The sequence below is a fragment of the Pezoporus wallicus genome, unplaced genomic scaffold (genome assembly GCF_028554395.1).
Source record: "Pezoporus wallicus isolate ANWC-B61680 ecotype Strahan unplaced genomic scaffold, APGP_CSIRO_Pwel_v1 contig_4055, whole genome shotgun sequence".
Taxonomy (NCBI): Eukaryota; Metazoa; Chordata; class Aves; order Psittaciformes; family Psittacidae; genus Pezoporus; species Pezoporus wallicus.
Genome location: NW_026642952.1, coordinates 661,598 through 681,602, shown reverse-complemented (window position 1 = coordinate 681,602; position 20,005 = coordinate 661,598). Strand labels below are relative to the sequence as shown.

Below are 20,005 nucleotides of genomic sequence, written 5' to 3'. Positions count from 1 at the left end.
ATGAAAGCCAAGGCTGACCTGGAGTTGAGTCTGACAAAGGATGTGCAGGGTAACAGGAAAGGCTTCTGTAAATACATAAGCAGTCAAAGAAAGACTAGAGAAAACCTGCTGCTGAATGGGGAAAGGGAACTAGTGACACCAGACACAGAAAAGGCCAAGTTACCCAGTGTCCTCTGTCAGTCTTTATGGGTGTATCTTTATGGGTGTAGCAGGCTGCATGAATCCCAGGCATCTGAGATCAGAGGAAAAGTTTGGAGCAAGGAAGGATAAGGAGGAGGACAAAGTGAAGGACGAGGAAGCGCTTCAACTGGACACACCTACATGGGGCCTGACAGACTGCACCCATCAGTGCTGAGTGAGATGGTTGATGTCATTGTGTGACCAGTCTAGATTATCTTTGAAAGGCCATGGTCATTGAAGGCTGGAGAAGACCAAATGTCAGTCCTGACTTCAAGAAGGGTGAGAAGGAAAACCTGTGGAAAACCAGAGTTTTTCCTCAGAAAAGAAAAAAAGAGATCAGCCTTACCTCAGTCTCTAGTAAGGTGATGGAGAGAAGCTTCCTATAAAGCACTTTCAAACACATGAAGTGCAAGAAAATAATCTAATCAGCATTGATTCGGGAAAGAGAAACAATGTATAACCAACCCGACAGTGTTCTACAGGTAGGTGGATGCAGGTGGATAGTGGGAGAGCAGTGGATGTTGTTTGCTAAGATTTTTAACACTGTGTCCCATAACATCCGTATAGACAAGCTGACAAAAGTTGGCTCAAGTGGACAGGGAGATGGATTCAAAACTATCTGTGAGGCTGCACCCAGAGAGCTGTGATCAGTAGCACAAAGTTTAATTAATGACAAGTCATTAGTGGTCTACCCGAGCAGTGAGTACTGGTGCCAGTACTGCTTCAGATCTTCACATGAGCTGTTAAACAGACCTGGACAATGGGACAGAGTGCAGTCTCATGAAGTTTGCAGATGATACAAAACTGAAAGGACTTATGCTGCCATTCAGAGGGACCTGAACAGGATGATGGACTAGGCAGAGAGGAATTACACAAAGTTCAGCAGTGGGAAATGCCAAGTCCTGCATCAGGGGAGGAATAACCCCATGAATCCACACATGTCTGGGGCTAAGCGGCTGGAAACAAGCTCTGCAAAGAAGGACCTGGGGGTCTTTGTGGACACAAGGCTGACCATGAGCCAGAAATATGCTGCTGTGGCAAAGTTAGTCAACAGACTTCTGTGCTGCTTTAGGAAGTTTTGCCATCAAGCCAATAGAGGTGGTGCTTCCTTTCTGTTCAGCCCCAGCAAGGCCACACCTGTAATACTGGGGCCAGTTCTGGGGTCTCCAGTACAAGAGAGATACGGACTTACTGGAGTAAGTCCAGTGCAGAGACAAGAAGATTAAGGGACAAGAGCCTCTTTCATATCAACAGAGGTTGAGGGAGCTGGGACTATTGAGCCTGAAGAAAAAAAAGATCAGGAGAATCTTACCTATGTGTATAAATACCTGATGGGATAGAATGAAGAAGAGGGAACGAGTCTGTTCTCTGTGGTGCCCACTGTCAGGACAAGAGGCAATACGTACAAAATGAACCACATGAAATTCCATCTGAACACAAGAAGACACTTTTTTTTTTTACTGATCAAACAGTGGTACAGGTTGCCCAGAGATACTGTGGAGTCTCCATCCTTGGAGATACTCAGAAGCCAGCTGGGCAGTCCTGGGCTTAACCTACTCTAGCTGACCCTGCATGAGCAGAGGTGTTGGACTAAATGATCTCAGGCCCCTTCAAATCTGAATGATAAGAATATCACACTTTAAGTAGTTTATTTTTTGGGGGTGACTGTTTCATATATCTCTGCATGACTGGATTTTAAATTTACAAGTAGGTAATTTTAAATGGACACTAGTATTTTTTTGTATAACAGAGATTTGAGAACTATTATTCTCTATTTTAAGCAGAAACATTTTGTCACTTTAGAGTCACACTGCTGTGAAACGTTAGTGGTGAGACTGAACAAATTCATTTTGAGAATGAGCCATAACTGAAGATAACATGAAGTTAAATACATATTTAAAGAACAGTCTAAACGAAGTAGCAGGACCTCCTTACCATTTAAAGACCCTTTTTAAACAAGTGAAGGGAGAAGCTGTCATGCCCAAATAGGGTCAGCGGCTGTCCGGAAGTAGTACTCCACAGCTTAGGTAAGTGGGATGAAAGTAGAGTGGATATAAGTAGAACTACAGGATATTTTCCACACTTGACTGGTTTAACGCCCTGTAATATGAAATGGCTGAGAAGAATGAACAGTGCATCGTTTCATTTTATCTTCCCTCACATGTAAAATATTTTTTTTAATATGGAAAATTGCTAAATAAGTAATAAGCTTATAGAAATTAATGGTTAAAGTTACTTTGTGGTCTGTGTCACAGAGGAGAGGAGAGGAAAGGATGCTGATGCAGCGTACTCAGTAGAAACTATACCTCTGTGCATGGTACCTCGATTAAAGCTCTGTGATTCTTACTGACGTGAGTTGGCAAGTGGATAAAGTGGCAGAGCCAGACCATGTCCCACTTCTAATGCAAAAGTTAAGATGTTAGAAGCTATAATAAATCCCACCACCTGGTTTACTTGCAGTTTGGCTGTGGATTGCATCTAAGGCAGCAACTATATGTTCCAATGTTCCAAATGTGCACAGAGCATCCAGTACAACTGCTATCCTACTTTGTACTCTGCTGTCACTATATCAGTACAAACAGTGGCACTCTAGGGATAAGTAATGGTGATAGTTATTGCTGTGTATACTAGTAAGGTTTCTGTCTGGTCTTCCCCTCCATTTATACATGTATGTGCTTATGTCATTTACACAGGACAGTTGCTTGATCTGGTTTGGATCTGCATGTCAGTGAGTCTTAAAGTCCATAGAGTTAGCTGATGTGAAATAACTGAAACAAGTTGCCATACAAGCTTGAGTACAATGATGTAAACATATTAATTTTGCATGACTGTAAGGTACTTTGTATTAAGAGCAAATAACTTTATAGTAGTTCAAAGGAAATAAAGCCATAAATTAATCAAATACAGCCAACTAAATATCTTCTTTTCAACAGATCAGTTGACCTCTTATTTTTTTGATCCTGTCATTAATCAGACAGTGCTTTAGCTTTTGCACAATGCTTGAATCATGTATGCTGTTTCAATTTTAAAATAACAGCCGTTAATTTCCAATTCCAAAGGTTTCTGCTTCAAGCCTAATTGAAACAAACAGATTTATTTTTCTAGGCCTCAGTCCACAATGCTCAAGTGCATTTATTTTGGCTGAATGCTTGAAGTCTAGTTTTCTGCATGCTTGAATGTTGAAGAAAAGATAAGCTGTGGGGTGGAAAGGATGGTTTAATTATGAGAAACCTGGGGTGGTTTGCAGTGAGCAGATTTCTTTCTTTACAGTAAAAACAGTTCTTCAGTTAGTCAGATCACTTGGTAGCCTGAATATTGATTTGGTTTTGTTAGGTTGCTGTTTTCTTTTGGGAATGAAGAAGTAATACTAAATCTCGTGGTTATTCATGAGAGTGCTAAATGGAGTAGTATTTACAAAAGCAAGAAGGAAGTACTTCCTAACAGTCAAATAAATACTAGTTAAGGTGTGTGATGTCTTAGTCACACAGAGAGTAATGGCAAAGCTTGTTTGTACTTTACTGGAGCTCAGATGTCATCCTTGGAGTAACTCTTTCCCTTTGTAGTAAGTTACATGGAATACAATTCAGCCTCCTAAAAAAAAAAACCAACAAACATTAGGAACTGTGTCTTCATAAGCACACTTTATCTTCACTCTGTTAATCATGACAAATGTTTACTTACAGACTGCATAGTGTCAGTCACTGTAATCATTAAAGATACTTGATGTTTACATGCCCCAAGTTGTGATGAATTTTCCATACAATTCATGGGGGCAGAAGACAAAGTAGGTGAACTGTACACTGTTACCTACCTTTAAGTGACTTCTTTAAAATAGAATCATAGAACCATAGAATGGTTTGGGCTGTAAGGTCATTTAGTCCAGCCCCCCTGCAATGAGCAGGTACATTTTTAACTAGACCATGGTGCCCAGAGCCACATCCAGCTGGGCCTTGAGTGTCTCCAGGGATGGGACATCTACCACCTCTCTGGGTGACCTGTTCCATCCTTGTAAACAGTTTCTTCCTTGTATCTTATCTTGACCTACCGTCTTTTAGGTAAACCATTACCTCTTGACCTGTCACAACAGGCCCTGCTAAGAAGTCTGTTCACATCTCTTTTATAAGCCCCTTTTAAGTATTGAAAGGCCGGAGTAAGATCTCCCCGAGTCTTTCTCTTCTGCAAGGCTAAACAAGTCCAACTCTCTCAGCCTTTCCTCGTAGGAGAAGTACTCCAGCCCTTTGATCATTTCTGTGGTTCTCCTTGGGAGTTGCTGCAACAGATCCATGTTTTTCTGGTACCGGTGACACCAGAGCAGGAAGCTCTACTGCAGATTTTGTCTCACTAGAGTTGAGGGGCAGAATCACCTTCCTCGACCTGCTGGCCATGCTCCTCTTGATATAGCCCAGGGTACAGTTGTCTTTCTGGGCTGGAGGCACACATTGCTGGCTCATCTCCTTTAAGACTTGATAAGACTGGTTTATATCCAAGCAGTATGTGATCTTGAGGTCTAGGCAGACAACCAGGAGAAGTTCAGTTTTGTCTGGCCAGAAACAAATACATTTGTTCTTATCTAAAACCAGTGACTTCATTAGGAACAGAACTGGGCTCAGTATTCGTGCCTCTTCAGAGCTGTGGGTATATTGTTTCCACATGTCTGAAATGCAGAGTTTTTCTGAAGTTGAATTTTAAAAATAGCATCTTTTGGTCTTGGAAAATTGTTGTGCTTCACTGCATTCCTTTTTCCTGTCCTATCAGTATAGCTTGTGCACTGATGGTACTTGCATGGTGATTAAAAGCAGTGCTTTTATTTCTACTTGCTTTAGAAGTATCATGCTGTTGTGAATTGCTGCTGTGAACTTTTAAACTCAGGAAAACTTCGGTACAAATGTGATAAAGGATAAGGTAATCCTGGTCTCAGAATTTATTCCTTCACTGAAATAAATCATCATTTTTCAGCCTCACTGGTAACTTTTTTGGTTTGGTTTGGTTGTTTTTGTTTAACAATACATTGCTATTTAAAATTAACCTTTACTCTTTAAAATCTCCCTACTGAGCCTTCCCTTTATATATTTATTTTAAAAATTGACTAGATAGATAATTTCATTTACAATATATTTTTCTTGGAAAATAAAAGGAAGAAAAGTAAATAAAACAAACTAGTACAAGAGATGTGCTCAGTCAGTAATAGACAATCCAGACACTGAGCATGGCAAGTAATAGAAAAGATGTTACTTCACGTAATTGGAAAAAGAGCACTTTGAGACCCCTAGAAGGTTACAAAAATTGATTGCACAATGCACTTCACAGCATTATAATATCACAAATCCTTATGTGACTTGGAAGTGTCAACCGAGTCTAACCATATGTCAGATTGTCATTTTATGTGACTGAATGAAGCAAAAGTGGTATGCTTGAAAAGAAAATGAACCTCCATTTGAGCTGTAGTGTCATTCTTTCTGTTCTTGATGTCATATGCTTGAATATCGATTGATTTTATCCAAGTAATTTCCCCCTTAAGGATAATGAAGCGAATGTAAATAAGAGTGAGAAGCTGTGGTCTTCTACAAGTGTATATGTATAGTATTAAATATAAAATATTTCTCATGGCTAGATGATCATTGTAGGTCCCTTCCAACTGAAATTTTTCTATTCTGTTCTGTTCTGTTCTAATTCTATTCAGATGAAACTGCAAGCTTTCTATATCTTTGATGCTTTCTCCTTGTATTCCGCATTTATCACAGCTAGGCACTAGGGAGCATAAGTACTAAGAGGTGTGACAGCTGCAGAGGTGGTGGTGTTAGCCCAGACTGGCTTTGCTGGGATCCAGTGGACAAGCTTTCTTGCCTTCATTAAATTATCCAAACCTCATATCCCCTAATTATAGCAGTGCTCCTGAACACAGGCTGTCTTTATACTATGTAATAAATAGGGTTACAAGGACAAATCAATTTTTTTGCTAGAACTTCACTGTTACAGAGGATGGAGGAACTGAATTCAAGGTTCTAGATATTTCCTACTGCTGACAGATGATGTACCTTCCCGAACCATAAATTTTAATTAGGTGCTGGGCTTTTCACTGCATGCTGAATAGATTTAACATAATATAACATTACACTGTTCTATTTATTTCAAAGTGAAGAAACTTGGGTTTATGCTCTTGGCATTTCTTAATGTTAGGGAATAAAATTCAGACACTTACCAGATTTCAAACATTACTTGAAAAACATACTGTATGCTTAAATTAAAGATGTAAGGTCTTTCCTTTCTGCCCATGAATCTTGTTCATCTTGAGCTGCTATAGTTTCTGATGCTTAGGAAAGGGTGATATGTTTATTTTGTTATCTTAGAACTATAATTGTAAAATGTAACCTTATCCCTTAATTAAAAAGCAACCATCATGGCATTCTGATGTTTAAAGCCTAAATCTTTAATACTAACTGTGCTTAAGGAAACAGCCTTTTGCCAACCACCATAGAAGTATTTACATCTGATTTACTTTATATTTAATTAAAAGTTTAAGTAAATCCTCAAATATTTTGGTATAGCAGTTCTGAGATTTCTGAGATGTGAAAAATAAAATCCTCTGTGGCATTTAGCAGGATTTCTTAGAGTTACAACCAAAGTAGACATTCAATTGACAGCAGATTATTTTATTATTTGTTCTTGTTGTCTATGTATCCATAAATAATTAAAATGATGCATTCTTAATTAGTTATTTTGTTTTGGCTCAATAGAGGATGTCTCTCCTGTGCACCCTCTTGGATTTAGTCTTTCATGTGGAGCACTAAGACTGTTTTTGGCTGAGGTACTGGATCAGATTCCTTTCAAAGCTACCGTATTTGCTACAGCCTTGTTGCAAAGGGCAAATCAGTTATTTTTTTTTAGTCCACAGTTTTGCATTGAGCAGACAGAACAAAAAACAGATGCTTGCCTGCTTTCTACCTGCCATGCCAGTCTCTCCATTCACTCAGTTCATTGACAGACAGCAAATGTTCACCTGTATGATCTTGTTCTTGCCTGATGTGCCTTAGTACGGATAAGGCAATGCCCATTGGCTTCATAATACAAAGTCAGCATGAGGACTGGCTTTTAAAGCAATCCTGCCTTTCCCACGTTCAGTCTTCCTCTTCCTCAGAAGGCTCATCAGCCCCTTGTTGGGGTGATTGTTTTCTTGAGACAGTGTGGTGAGACAAATCCAAGTCTTGATCTACCTTAAAAAAGAAATCTGTGAACAGTGTAAGCATTTCATCTCTAGGTAATGCATACCCTCAGTGTAGAGTGGAAGTTTAGTGTTTGCAGAAATTGATGGATTTGCTTTTCTGTATCTAATACTTAATTGTTGGGGTGTTTCTGTTTTGCGTTGTTTGTTTGTTTGGGTTTTTTTAATTATCATTTTACTGGGAATTGCTTTCTTTGTGCCTTTTTTTTCCTCATTCACGTAATTGTATTGAATATTTGTCAGTAACAGGAACTGAGTTCAGACAACTACTTTAGCTAAGAAGGACAAGAGCAGACAAAATCTATGTTTTGGAAAAACAAAAAAGGATTTCTACTGCTGTTTGAAAAAGGGAAGGGTGAGTTTGGGGTTTTCTTTTTGCTTTATTTCACAACCTAATCACTGTTTAATATCAGTTGCAGTGCAACATATGCAATATGTTACTATACCAATACTATTACCACATTTGTGTGTGGTAATTTTTAGCTGGATTATTCCCCCTGGTGAAATTTTTTCATGTAACTATAAAAAAAAGCAATTTTTCTTGAGCACATATGGGTGATGTTTATGCAGCTTCTTTCTTTTAGCTGTGAATTCTGAGAGGAAATAGGATTTCTTTTACCTGTATAAAATGTGTCCCTCTGCAAGCCAAATTTCCAGACAAGAAATGCCCTTTTCTGGATTAAATTTTGTGGGAAATTTAATGACTAGCTTCCATAATACAGTTAGGAAAATTGATCAGACATTTCTGCTGGCTGGCTAGAGACAGTCATCTGTATTGTTCTGGTCTTAATGCTGGAAATAGATTATTCATCTCATGTCAGTCTTTGCTGGCAGTTGCAATTCTGATTGCACTTATTTTTACCCTGGATTTGAACAGTTGTGCTTATGATCTGCTAGTGAGTGGTGTTCAGATTGTTTATACTTCTGGTGATATGCTGGATTCAGCCAGCATTGGTCTCAAAATAGTCACAACTCTGAGCACTCTGCTTACCATATGGTTTGAATTATGTATGGTATAGTTCTACTATGTTGAATTGTATCAAAAAAAAGTGCACCTCTTGAATTAGACTCCAAGCACACTCATGGGAAATCATATTTGGTCATAGTATTTGTCCTGAGTTGCTGTGCAGTTTTACCTCATCAAGTAAGAAATTAAAATCTTACAGCAAACAGAATGCATAACTCTCTTGCCCTTTCTTTACATATAACTGAACACTATTTTCAGAAAGATAAGTTTTCCGTAGAGAAAATATGTTTTGGTTACCAGTTTTCTCTTCAGCCTTTGTGTGTTTCATGGTCTTTATGTTTTGAGATGATGGAAGGTAACATTTTTGGGGAAGTAATGTTGCAAGGCTGTGGACTGACACAAGGAGTTTTGTACACCTTTAGCTAAAATGTAGTCCTTTTGTCAACCATGGATGGATGCAGCTGGGTTTTTTTTTTGTTTAATGGTTTCTTGCAATTTAGAACTAAATAAGAAGTTTGAAAGGTTGAGATCTTTTTGTTCTAAAACCTTGAGATATGTGGTAATGAGGAATAGTAGTTTTCTATGCAGGTTTATTTATTTTTTTTTTTAACTTGAATATATCAGTTTTAACTGCAAAATAACTTCATGATTCTGGCTTGTTGTGTGACATTCTTAGAGTATCTCTTTCATTGATTTAAACATACTGATGAGGGGTTTTTAATCCATTTAATTCCAGTGGAAAACTGAAACTTAGTGAAGCTGTAGTTTGGTTTTAGGTTCTTTGCATGTGATATAGTCTATTTATGTCTTTAACCTTTAAACTTTTATATTTTAATTCTCATTCATACTTCACACGTATCACCTTATGGAATAGTACTGGGTAGATTCTACAATCCTGTAATTTTTGTAAGATAGTACATACAGAGTTGGCACTTATCTTGCTCATAAAACCGGCTTAATTACTTGGTTTGAGCTGGTAGTCATGGTGATAAACTGACAGCTAGCCTTTACCTTCGTGGAGGGATTCTGTGGTAAGTTGATTTTGCTTGACTGTCGGATGCCCAACAGGACAAGAGGAGAAAATAAGATTAAAAGGTTCCTGAGCTGAGATCAAGACTGGCAAAGCAGACTTAACTTGGGGTAAATTTCTTTCATTTGTTGCCAGTTAGAAATAGAGCAGGATAGTGAGAAACATACACAAGACCTAAAACACCTTCCCCGCACCCCTCCCTTCCCCCATTCAACTTCACTCCTGTGTGTCCTCTTCCCTTAGCAGCTGAGAGGGATAGGGTATGGGGGTTGCATTCAGCTCATTATATGTCATCTCTACCACTCCTTCCACCTCACACTCTTCCCCTGCTCCAGCGTGGGTCCCTTCCAAGGGGTGCATCCTTCAGGAACATACTGCTCCAGTGTGGGTCCCTGTGAGGTCACAAGTCCTGCAGCAAACCTGCTCCAGCGCAGGCTCCTCTCTCCGTAGGGCTACAGCTCCTGCCAGGACCCTGCTCCAGCATGGGTTTCCCCTGGGATCACAGCCTCCTTCAGGAATCCCCCTGCACCAGTGTGGGGTCCTCCATGGGCTGCAGGTGGAATCTTTTCCACCATGGACTTCCATGGGCTTCAGGGGCACAGCTGCCTCACCATGGGTTGCACCATGGGCTGCAGGGGAACCTCTGCTCCAGTGCCTGGAGCATCGTCCCTGCCTCCTGTCTGCGGGGCCGTTGCTCTCACATATTCTCACTCTTCTCTCCCAGCTGCTGTTGCGCAGAAGGGTTTTTACCCCTTCTTCAGGCATAGCGTGTTATTCCAGAGGCACTACTACTGTCACTGGTGGGTTCAGCTTTGGCCAGTATTGGGACAGTCTTGGAGTCAGTTGGGATTGACATGGGAAGCTTCTGCTGTATTTTCACAGAAACTGCCCCTGTAACACCCTGTTAACAAAAGTTGCTACACAAACCCAATGAAGTGGCAGTGCACTTTGCCACAAGTAAGCTTTAATGTCACCCAAATGCAACATGTTAAAGCATAAACCGTAAAAAAATGCTGAAATTCTATGTTTCTGTTAACAAAGCAAAATCTTTAATGTGGAAAAGAACCTGTAGACTCGAATATGTCGTGCCTTTTCACAACAGCTAGTTCCTCTCATTACAGGGATTTTGACTGATTTTAGTGGCTCCCTTTAAGAATAAATTTAGCATTTGGGAATTGTGCTTCTGACTAGTTTCACATTCTAGCTACTTCTATTTCCTCATATTGAGCTGACTGAGGGCTTTATACTGTTTTTATCTTTTTGTATCCATCTCATTTCTCACTGCTTGACTGAAGTCTAACAGTCTCAATAAAAGCCAGCAACAGGTAGTTGAGGTGGTTCTTAGGTGCTGCCTTCCTCCCCAGTTTCTCCTCCCCAGGAGTTCCTTCTCTTTTTGCAAGGAACACAAATACCCTAATGTATGAAAGAAAATACATGCTTTCCCCCTTTTCCATCCTCCCTTTATCTGCTTCCCTCCCCCCACCGCATTTTTTTCTTTCTCATTGTCATTGTTTAAGCCCATACAGCAACTAAGCCCCTTAGAGCTGCTTGTTGACTTCCCCTTAGTGGAATAGGGGAGAGAATTGAAAGGGTACAAGTGGGAAAATTCGTGGGTCAGTAAGTGAAGTAAATTCAGGACTTCACATGGGCAGGCAGGTGTTCAGCCATATCCAGGACAGCAGCTCTCCATCACGTGTAATAGTGACTTGGGAAGATAAACACCATCATTCTGAATATCCTCCCTTCCTTCTTCTTCCCCTAGCTTCATATACTGCTCATGACATCATAAAGTGTGGGATATCCCCTGGGTCAGTTGGTGTCATAGAATCATAGAATAGTTAGGGTTGAAAAGGACCTTAAGATCATCTAGTTCCAACCCCCCTGCCATGGGGAGGGACACCTCACACTAAACCGTATCACCCAAGGCCTCGTCCAACCTGGTCTTGAACACTGCCAGGGATGGAGCATTCACAACCTCCCTGGGCAACCCATTCCAGTGCCTCACCACCCTAACAGGAAAGAATTTCTTCCTTATATTCAACCTAAACTTCCCCTGTTTAAGTTTTAACCCGTTACCCCTTGTCCTGTCACTACAGTCCCTAATGAAGAGTCCCTCCCCAGCATCCCTATAGGTCCCCTTCAGATACTGGAAGGCTGCTATGAGGTCTCCATGCAGCCTTCTCTTCTCCAGGCTGAACAGCCTCAACTTTCTCAGCCTATCTTCATATGGGAGGTGCTACAGTTCCCTGATCATCCTCGTGGCCCTCCTCTGGACTTGTTCCCGCAGTTCCATGTCCTTTTTATGTTGAGGACACCAGAATTGCACACGATACTCCAGTTGAGGTCTCATGAGAGCAGAGTAGAGGGGCAGGATCACCTCCTTTGACCTGCTGGTCACGCTCCTTTTGATGCAGCCCAAGATACAGTTGGCTTTCTGGGCTGTGAGCGCATACTGCCGGCTCATGTTCATTTTCTCATGAACCAACACTGCCAAGTCCTTCTCTGCAGGGCTGCTCTGAATCTCTTCTCCACCCAACCTGTAGCTGTGCCTGGGATTGCTCCAACCCAGGTGTAGGACCTTGCACTTGGCATGGTTAAACTTCATGAGATTGGCATCAGCCCACCTCATAAGCATGTCAAGTGTCAGCTGTCCTGCCTGTGTCCCCTTCCAGCTTGTGCATCTGCAGCCTCCTCGCTGGTGGCGTGGGCTGAGAAGGCAGTGTGTAAGCACTGCTCATCAGTAATGAAAAGGTCCCAGTGTTATCAACAGTGTTGCCAGCACAGATCTAAAATATAACCCCATACAAGCTACAATAAAGAAAATTAACTCTATCCTAGCCAAAAGGAGCACATTCATTTAGAAAGAAAATGATGCTGAATAATATTTTACTTTCAGTAACTTTCTGAGAAATAAGAAGAAATAAGAATTTGCTTTTTCCTGTTCTTTCAGCTTAGAACTGTAAGTTTGCCTTTTGGTTCTTCTTCTAATAATTTTTCAAGAACAGGTGTCTTAAGATCATCTTTCTCTGTGGATGCGGTGTTATGAAGGACATTAACTGAGGTTTTGTTTGCCAGTAGCACCTGCAGAAAATCATTTTCTTCCCTTTTCCTAGGACATTCTTAACTGCATATGAATATTTCACACAGTGTTTTTATTTAGACCTACACAGCCGACTTCATTATTCATGAATATATTTCTTGGCAGTTGTCAAATGAATAAACTGAACTTGTATTTTTTGCTTTTCTTCAGATGTTTCCTTTTGTTATGTAAAAATACTAGAAGGTTTTAATTTGCTTTCATAATAACACTTGACACACAGTGCCTCACATTATTTAAAAATGCAGTGATTTTATTTTTCAGCTTCCTTTAAAACAGCTTCCTTGTGCAGTTCTGTTGTACTTGTCTGTAGTGATAATGCACACCTTCATTCTAGTTAGGAGTAAGAAAGTAATGAGGGTTTTATTGTCTTTGGTCTTTTGATTGTTTAAGCTCCAACTTATTCAGAATTACGTATTCCCTTTCCACCCAGATTTCTTGCTTTGCAAAAGAATTTTCTCTTCTTTCTACCTTCGTGTAAGGAAATGGTTAAGGCCACAGATAATAAGTTCACATTGATGTAATTATATTTTTGCCTTGGTTACTCTTCTGGGAGAAGTTCACTCACAGGCTGAGGAGAGATAAATCTCCCATGTATAAAACACGGACTGCATTATGTGTTTGATTGCTTGTAAGTGGAGATAAGGTGTGATAGGATTTTGTTTTCTGTGCACAGCATGATTCTCAATTCTTCCCTACTTTCTTGGGCAGAGGAGAACTATAGTTGCAGAAGTTGCTGCGTTCAGGCCAGTAAAATAATAGCATCCTTAAGGAAGGTACATTATTAACGTAGCTATGATTGCAGGGTTTATGAGGATGCTCAACAGCTTAGGTCTTTACACCTATAATGAACTTATGGAAGGACTGAGTGATGTTGAATCAAGTATTTTTGGCTTCCGGTTCAAGTATTATTCTCCCTTAAATTTTAAAAAGGCTTCTTCATGGTATGCAGAGTAGAGATGGCAAATTGCATTTAGCTTTTAGTATTAAATTATGAAAGACTTGACTATACAAGTTAAACATTTTCAGTAATTTAGCAACTATATTAAACCATTTCTGTGTAATTTTTGGCTCTTCAGTAGACAATCAATCTCTTTTTTTCTTAATTAGGTCTTTACTACTATGCTGACTCACCCAAAATGTCCATAGAAGAATAATGGAAGCCCCTGAATACCTTGATTTGGATGAAATAGATTTTAGTGATGATATATCAGTAAGTACAAATCTTATTTTATTTGTTCAAGTTGAGGTATTCTTAGATATCTCAATCCTGATATAACAAACTACACTATTATTGGAAGCCATACTCCTTTTTACTCCTCATATAACAATGTTTAAATAAGTTTAATTTAGAATAAAATAATGTGGTTTTTAAAGGAAATCTTGATTCCTGTCCTCCAGGTACTAAAAATTGCTTGTAAATCAAATTAATAAGAGAGTTATATTTCTGGGTTGCTTGTCTACTCTGCTGTCTCATACGAGTTATATGCACTCTGATGCTAGCCGTAGATACCAAAATGATGTTTATCTTGTTTTTAACTGAATGTATTTAACTTGTAAAAAACCTCCTGCGTCTCTTACTTCTGAATTGCTCCTTTTCCAAATCAGTTGTTGCTCTGCCCTTTCCTCCAGTAGCCATCTCCAAATATACCAAGATTTTATCAACACGTGTGATGTATGTACCTGTGATACGGTAAAGACAGAGGCAGAAAGACTTCCAGGGATTCACAGACAACACTGATCCTTAGTGTCACAATTAAAACAACTGCAGCTGTAACTGCAAGCAAAAATGCGTTCACCTTCATTGTTAGTGGTTCTTCTAGGAAGCACTGATACAGTATATTCTATTATGATAACGCTCCTACTGCTAGCGTTTCTCCTTTTTGTAGAATAGAGTTGATAATACTTTTAATGTCAATTTAACAATGGGCTTGAATACATAACTTAAATCCACTAGAAGATAATTTATTAATTCAGTTTTCAGATCAAAGAAAGTGTTCCATCACTTCCACATTTTCATAATTTTATACTTTCTTTTTAAAAAAAAAAGAAGTTAAATTAAGGGCCTGTTTTTCCTTTAACATTTGGGACTCTTGATTCATTTTAAAAGATTCCAGATGCTTTATTCACAGACAGATTCCTTTTGGAGAGGATTGGTTTTTTTTAACCTATTGTAATGTTGAATTTTTATTAAAAAGGAGTATGGCAAATGTCCAAAATATTAGAAGACAATGAGCCAATCTTAAGTGAATACTTTGTGCTGGGCAACTTTCTTTTTATTGCACCTATATGCTAGATCATGTCCTGCTATCTGTTTCCATACTCAGTTTTGTAAAACTGTAAAACGTAATAGATGTAACCTCTCCATGTCTCTCCCATTGTGGCTGTTGCTGCATACTGGTGGGTTAGGTTACTCATTTTTCCGCTGAACAGCTCAGGCTGCCTGCTTTAATAGGCTGTTCTTTCACTGGACACTGAACCTTGAATGAAAAACCAGCAGAAATTATAGAGGTAGCAGTTTTACTCCTTGCTTTAGCAGGTAGGAGAGCAAAGGATTTGTTGCAAAAATCCAGATTAACAAGAGAATTCCTGGTTGTGCTAGTGCTCTACTCATATCTCACCACATACAATTTAGAGATACCTGACCTTCACATTTTATCATTAGCCTGATGTGGAAGAAGCAGCTGCATAGCATCAATATTAGCAATTTATATTGTTCCTGTTAGCCGTCTGGTTCTACTCCAGTGCAGAACAGTATTGACTAAAAATAATGGCAGCAAGAAGGCTGTTAAAAAGATGCACTTATAAATGTACCTGAATTAGAAAGTCATTGTTTATAGTCCAGACGCTTGTAGAACCTTCCAACCAAAATAACATAAAAAATAGAAGGAAATTGTTTGAAAAGGAAAATAAATATGTAAATGGGCTTGTTACTTTTTTTTTTGTTTCAAATGTCTAATGCATTTGTGCATTAGAAAATGAAAGTGTACATTTCCCCAGTATTATAGATGCAGAGAGGTGTTCCATCCTTTTGACCATTTTCATGGCCCTCCTCTTGACCTGGTCCAACAGGTTTGTGTCTTCCTTGTACTGGGGGCCCCAGAGCTGGGTGCCATACTCCAGCTGGGGTCTCACGAGAGCAGAGTCAAGGGGGAGAATGCTGTGTAGCCCAAGTACAGTTAACTTTCTGGTCTGCAGGTACACATTGCTGGCTTATGTCCAAATTTTTATCCACCAGTATCCTCAGGTTCTCTTTTCTGCTCTCTATCCCTTCATCCTCCAGTCTGTACTGATACTGGTGATTGCCCTGACTCAGGAGCAGAATCTTGACCTTGTTGAACATCATGAAATTTGCATGGGCCTGCTTCTTGAGCCTGTTAATTTCCCTCTGGATGGCATCTCTTCCCTGAAGTGAATCAACCACACCACCCATCTTTGTGTTACATGAAAACTTTCTGAGGGTGCGTTCAATCCCACTGTGTCATTGATCAAGATATTAAATAGTATTGGTTGCAGTATGCATCCTAAAGGGACACCACGCTTACTGGTTTCCTCTTGGAGATTAAGGTGTTGACTGTAGCTCATTGGGCATGGCCAATTTCTTATCCCTCTAACCATCCATCCATCAATCCCATACCTCTCCAAATTAGAGGCAAGGATGTTGTGTAGAGCCATGTGAAAGGCCTTATGGAAGTTGAGGTAGATGACATCTGTAGCTGTTGTCACTCCATCATATGATCACAAGATTTGTCAGGAACGATTTGCCATTTGTGAAGCCATGTTGGCTGTCTCAATCATTTGTCATGGTCTGACTGGGCACTGAGGTAAGGATGACTGGTTTGTAGTTCCCAGGTCCTCCTCTTTACCCTTGTTAAAAATTGATGTGATACTTACTTTTCTCCAGCCACTGGACACTTGACCTCACTGCCATGACTTTTCAATATATGATTGAGAATGGCTCAGCAACCACCCCTACCAATTCCCTCAGGGCCCTGAAATGCAAATGAGATGCTTATTTGGAAATTAAGATGGTACTCTGCCAATATCCACAGTATATTTGACTGTGGTTGACACATCAGAATAGGTTTCTGGGACTCCTGTTTACATTAAACAAAAATAACATTCTGTCTGCAATGAAGCAATGACATTAAGCAACCAAGCTGTATATTTTCATTTATTTCTTCATGAATAACTACTCACAGAAAGGAAGAAAAAAATTGCAACATATAAGTTGCGTTAAATGGTAGATACAATACTAAAAGTTTAAAACGTCCTGCTTTTCCTCTTAAATTTATTCCTGCCTATAAGTTGTAGGCTATTGTTAAGGTTACCTGAAGGTTTCCTAATCCTTTAATTAAAATTCTATTGGCAGGTTTTGCAAATTTAAACTATTTTATTTCTTCGTTTACTGAAATAATGCCAAATGCCCTGGTCATAATCAGAGCTCCTGGTGCTAGTTATTTATAAACTGTTTGGGGTTGAGTGTGTATATTATTGTTCTGATCATTCAAATAGTTCTGCATGAATAAAAGCCTGGCTCAGTGGTGCCAGTGGAGGAGTGGGCCTGATCTGAAAGCTTGTGAAATGTGAGTGCAGTAAGTTAATTCAAACATAATTAAGCAGCTACTGATTTTTTTAAGTATTTTGAAACAGCTTGAAAACTTCTTCATGTCAACCTTTGTCTCACAGGGCAGGTATGAACTATGTATGGTCAGGAGTATGGCTGATGATCTGGCCTTCCATTTACTCGGCACAGGGCACCTCCTGAGCCTGCTGTCATCCTTCCTTGGCAGTGGAAGGAGCTGGGTCACTCCACAGGCTTTTACAGTTGTACAAGCAACACACAGTTAAAGAAAATTGGGAATATCTTGCATTTGCATAGAATACTTACTGCTGTTTTTTATTTCTTGCTTGCTGTTGATCCTGTTCTTCCATGTTACAAGGACCTTAAGGGGTTTACTGAAATTCACTATTTCAGGTTGGACATAGAAAAAAACCTCAAACCTTTAACATTCATTATCCTGGGAAGAAGCCAGGGAAGAAGCTTTTAATTTTGTTACTGAATTTAGCCATCAACCACAACACGCTTTGATTAAATACAAAAGATCACAGTAAGCATTGACTATGGAAGCGACCTCATGTGCCTAGCTCTCACATTGTCATGCCTTTGGGCATGGCCCTTGGCTCTGGTTGATTTGGTTATTCTAATGGTGAAATGTAAGAAATTGCATTTATTTTTGTATGTAGAGTAGTTCAAAATTAATAAATGAAGAGTGGGAAATAATCTATTTTAAATGCCACTGAATAAGCATTAGTTCTAAAATTCTGTTCCAGGGAAGGGTTGCAATCTCAATCCCTTTGCAATACCTCTGATAACCTTAAAATTTTTTGTTGAAGAAAAGCTAACAAATGTTACTAATTATCAGAGCTGGAGATAAGCGTGTGAGAGAAAGTAGTTCTAGAGGGAAGAGCTGGCAATGGATTGTGCTTATGGTTGGGAGAAGTCCACTTTAAAGAGCAATTTTAGTTGCTTCCTGGATCAAAAGCCAGTTCTCCACATCTTGACCACAAAACACAGATGGCAGAATTGTAAATGCACCGACTGACGGAGGTGAGTGGGAGGAAGTCTGTTAATGAAATCAAACCAATATGATTAAAATGCATAATGAAATTTATAACATTTAATAGATTTTTGGTGGTCAGAGGTGGTAACTGGATACATTTTAGTGCAGTGTCGAAACAGAAAGAAAATCTGTTCTTCCAGGAAAGAATAGCAAAAAAGACAAAAAGAAAAATGGTTTTCTGTTTTTTGAGGTTGCCTGACAAAACACATAGCAGTGGAATACAAAAGGCCTCATTCTAATTGAATTACAAACTGTGTAATAGTTTAAACTGCACCAGCTGGTCTTATGAAGCTACCATATTCCTTGGAGACATGTTCCTTGGATTCTCTTAAGAATCTTACTAGACTAGCTCAACATTGCCTTCTGAGTCTTTGTGCTGAAATAGCAAGATGTATAGCTTAAAGCTCAATCATTATTAAACAATAACCAAAGTGAAGCACAGCACATGGTGTTTGTGCATGTGTACGTTTAACTCATATTAATTTGTATTTCGTAGCATCTTTCTCACTGTCTTTGTTCTCGTGCTTTTTGTTGTTTTAGGCTGTCACATCCTGCAGCCACAGCCTTAGTAGACTACCTGTTATTTAATGGGATTGGAATCAGTGGATAGTTCTGTGGTGTGCCGCTACCCATTTTAATCAATAAGTTTAGTATTGATCCTGGGAATACTTATGAAAGATTCTTGTTGTAGTTAAGCTTTCTCAATACATCCCTGAAGCAAGCCAACAAGGGAAAAAGTGGGAGGTTTTTGAGGCTTAATAAAGTAACTACAATTGATTGAGCAACAGTCTTAAACTTGTGCTGGAGAAGTAAATTACTTCTGCAGTTGGTCACAGGAGGTTAACTTCAGCTTGTTTTGAAGTAGATTGCCAATTGTGATCAGAAGCACATCAAACTCAGAATGACGAACTGTCAGCAAAAAGCAGGAAAATGCATGACCATTTATTTTTTGTATGGAAAGCTTATGTGGTTTTCTACGTAGTTGTTTTGCTTCGTTGATCAATAGCATACCAGCTAAAAATATCTGTTTCTTTGAAAACATATGGTGTTTATATATTCCTTAAAAATTTTCAGTTGTGCTAACCCTAAATGCAGTTTTGTGTTTTAGTTTCCAAAATACTGGTTTTAATAGGGTTTTTTTGAATATGAGCAAAGCCATTGATCTTTCACAGGCATAATGATTTTCATTTGTTTAAGTAAAGATTCCTGTAACATTTAAGCATTTGATTAAGGAAGGCTTACTATTAAGTAGCTTAATTTCTGTATGTCAGAATATGTAGCTTTATAACGCTGAATCATGTGTCTTACCAAGAATATTCCACAAGTTTATAAGAAAAAGATTTCTCTTTAGTAAGATACATACATCATCCCCATTTTTTTTCCTTTTTATTCAGAGAATAATATACTGATTAATATCAGGCATATCCTGTCACATCAAAGTAATAATGCAAGTGTGTTTTAATAAAGCCTAGGTTAGAGAAATGAGCCTGTCATCTAATATGTGTATGTACATGGATACCCCTCTGAAATCAGATCTCTACAAATACAAAATATTGTCTAAATATAATGCAAATATCCTGCATTATTTCTACATATTGATTTGGGAAAGCTTGACATTTACTATGAAGTCTAGATCTATTCTCACCTTCACGGTATCTTGCATCCCATGGAAAGGATGGAGATATAAAATGTGTTTGTGATTTGAATCATGGTGATCAACAGGAAGGAGAAGATTGAGGTGGGGAGACAATTTGCTGTAGCTTTGTGAGTCTGTTTGACATCCCTCAAAGTGGGTCACAAAAGCAGATGTCATCTACTTTTCTTGCACAGCCTGAGAAGACCATCAGTCTGTTGGAAGTACCCCTGGGTTGGTAGATGTAGGCTGTGA

At 39.1% G+C, this 20,005-nt stretch overlaps 1 protein-coding gene across 3 annotated transcripts in view; it reads left to right on the top strand.

Annotated features, from left to right (window-relative positions):
* Positions 1 to 20,005, top strand: part of SNCAIP (synuclein alpha interacting protein) — a 75,743-nt gene that overhangs the window by 12,018 nt on the left and 43,720 nt on the right. For all 3 annotated transcript variants that reach the window (XM_057433289.1, XM_057433290.1, XM_057433291.1), the window contains exon 2: positions 13,604 to 13,706. In XM_057433289.1, coding sequence (XP_057289272.1) covers positions 13,650 to 13,706 — 57 coding nt within the window. In that variant the 5' untranslated portion in view covers positions 13,604 to 13,649. The remainder of the gene's footprint in view (positions 1 to 13,603; positions 13,707 to 20,005) is intronic.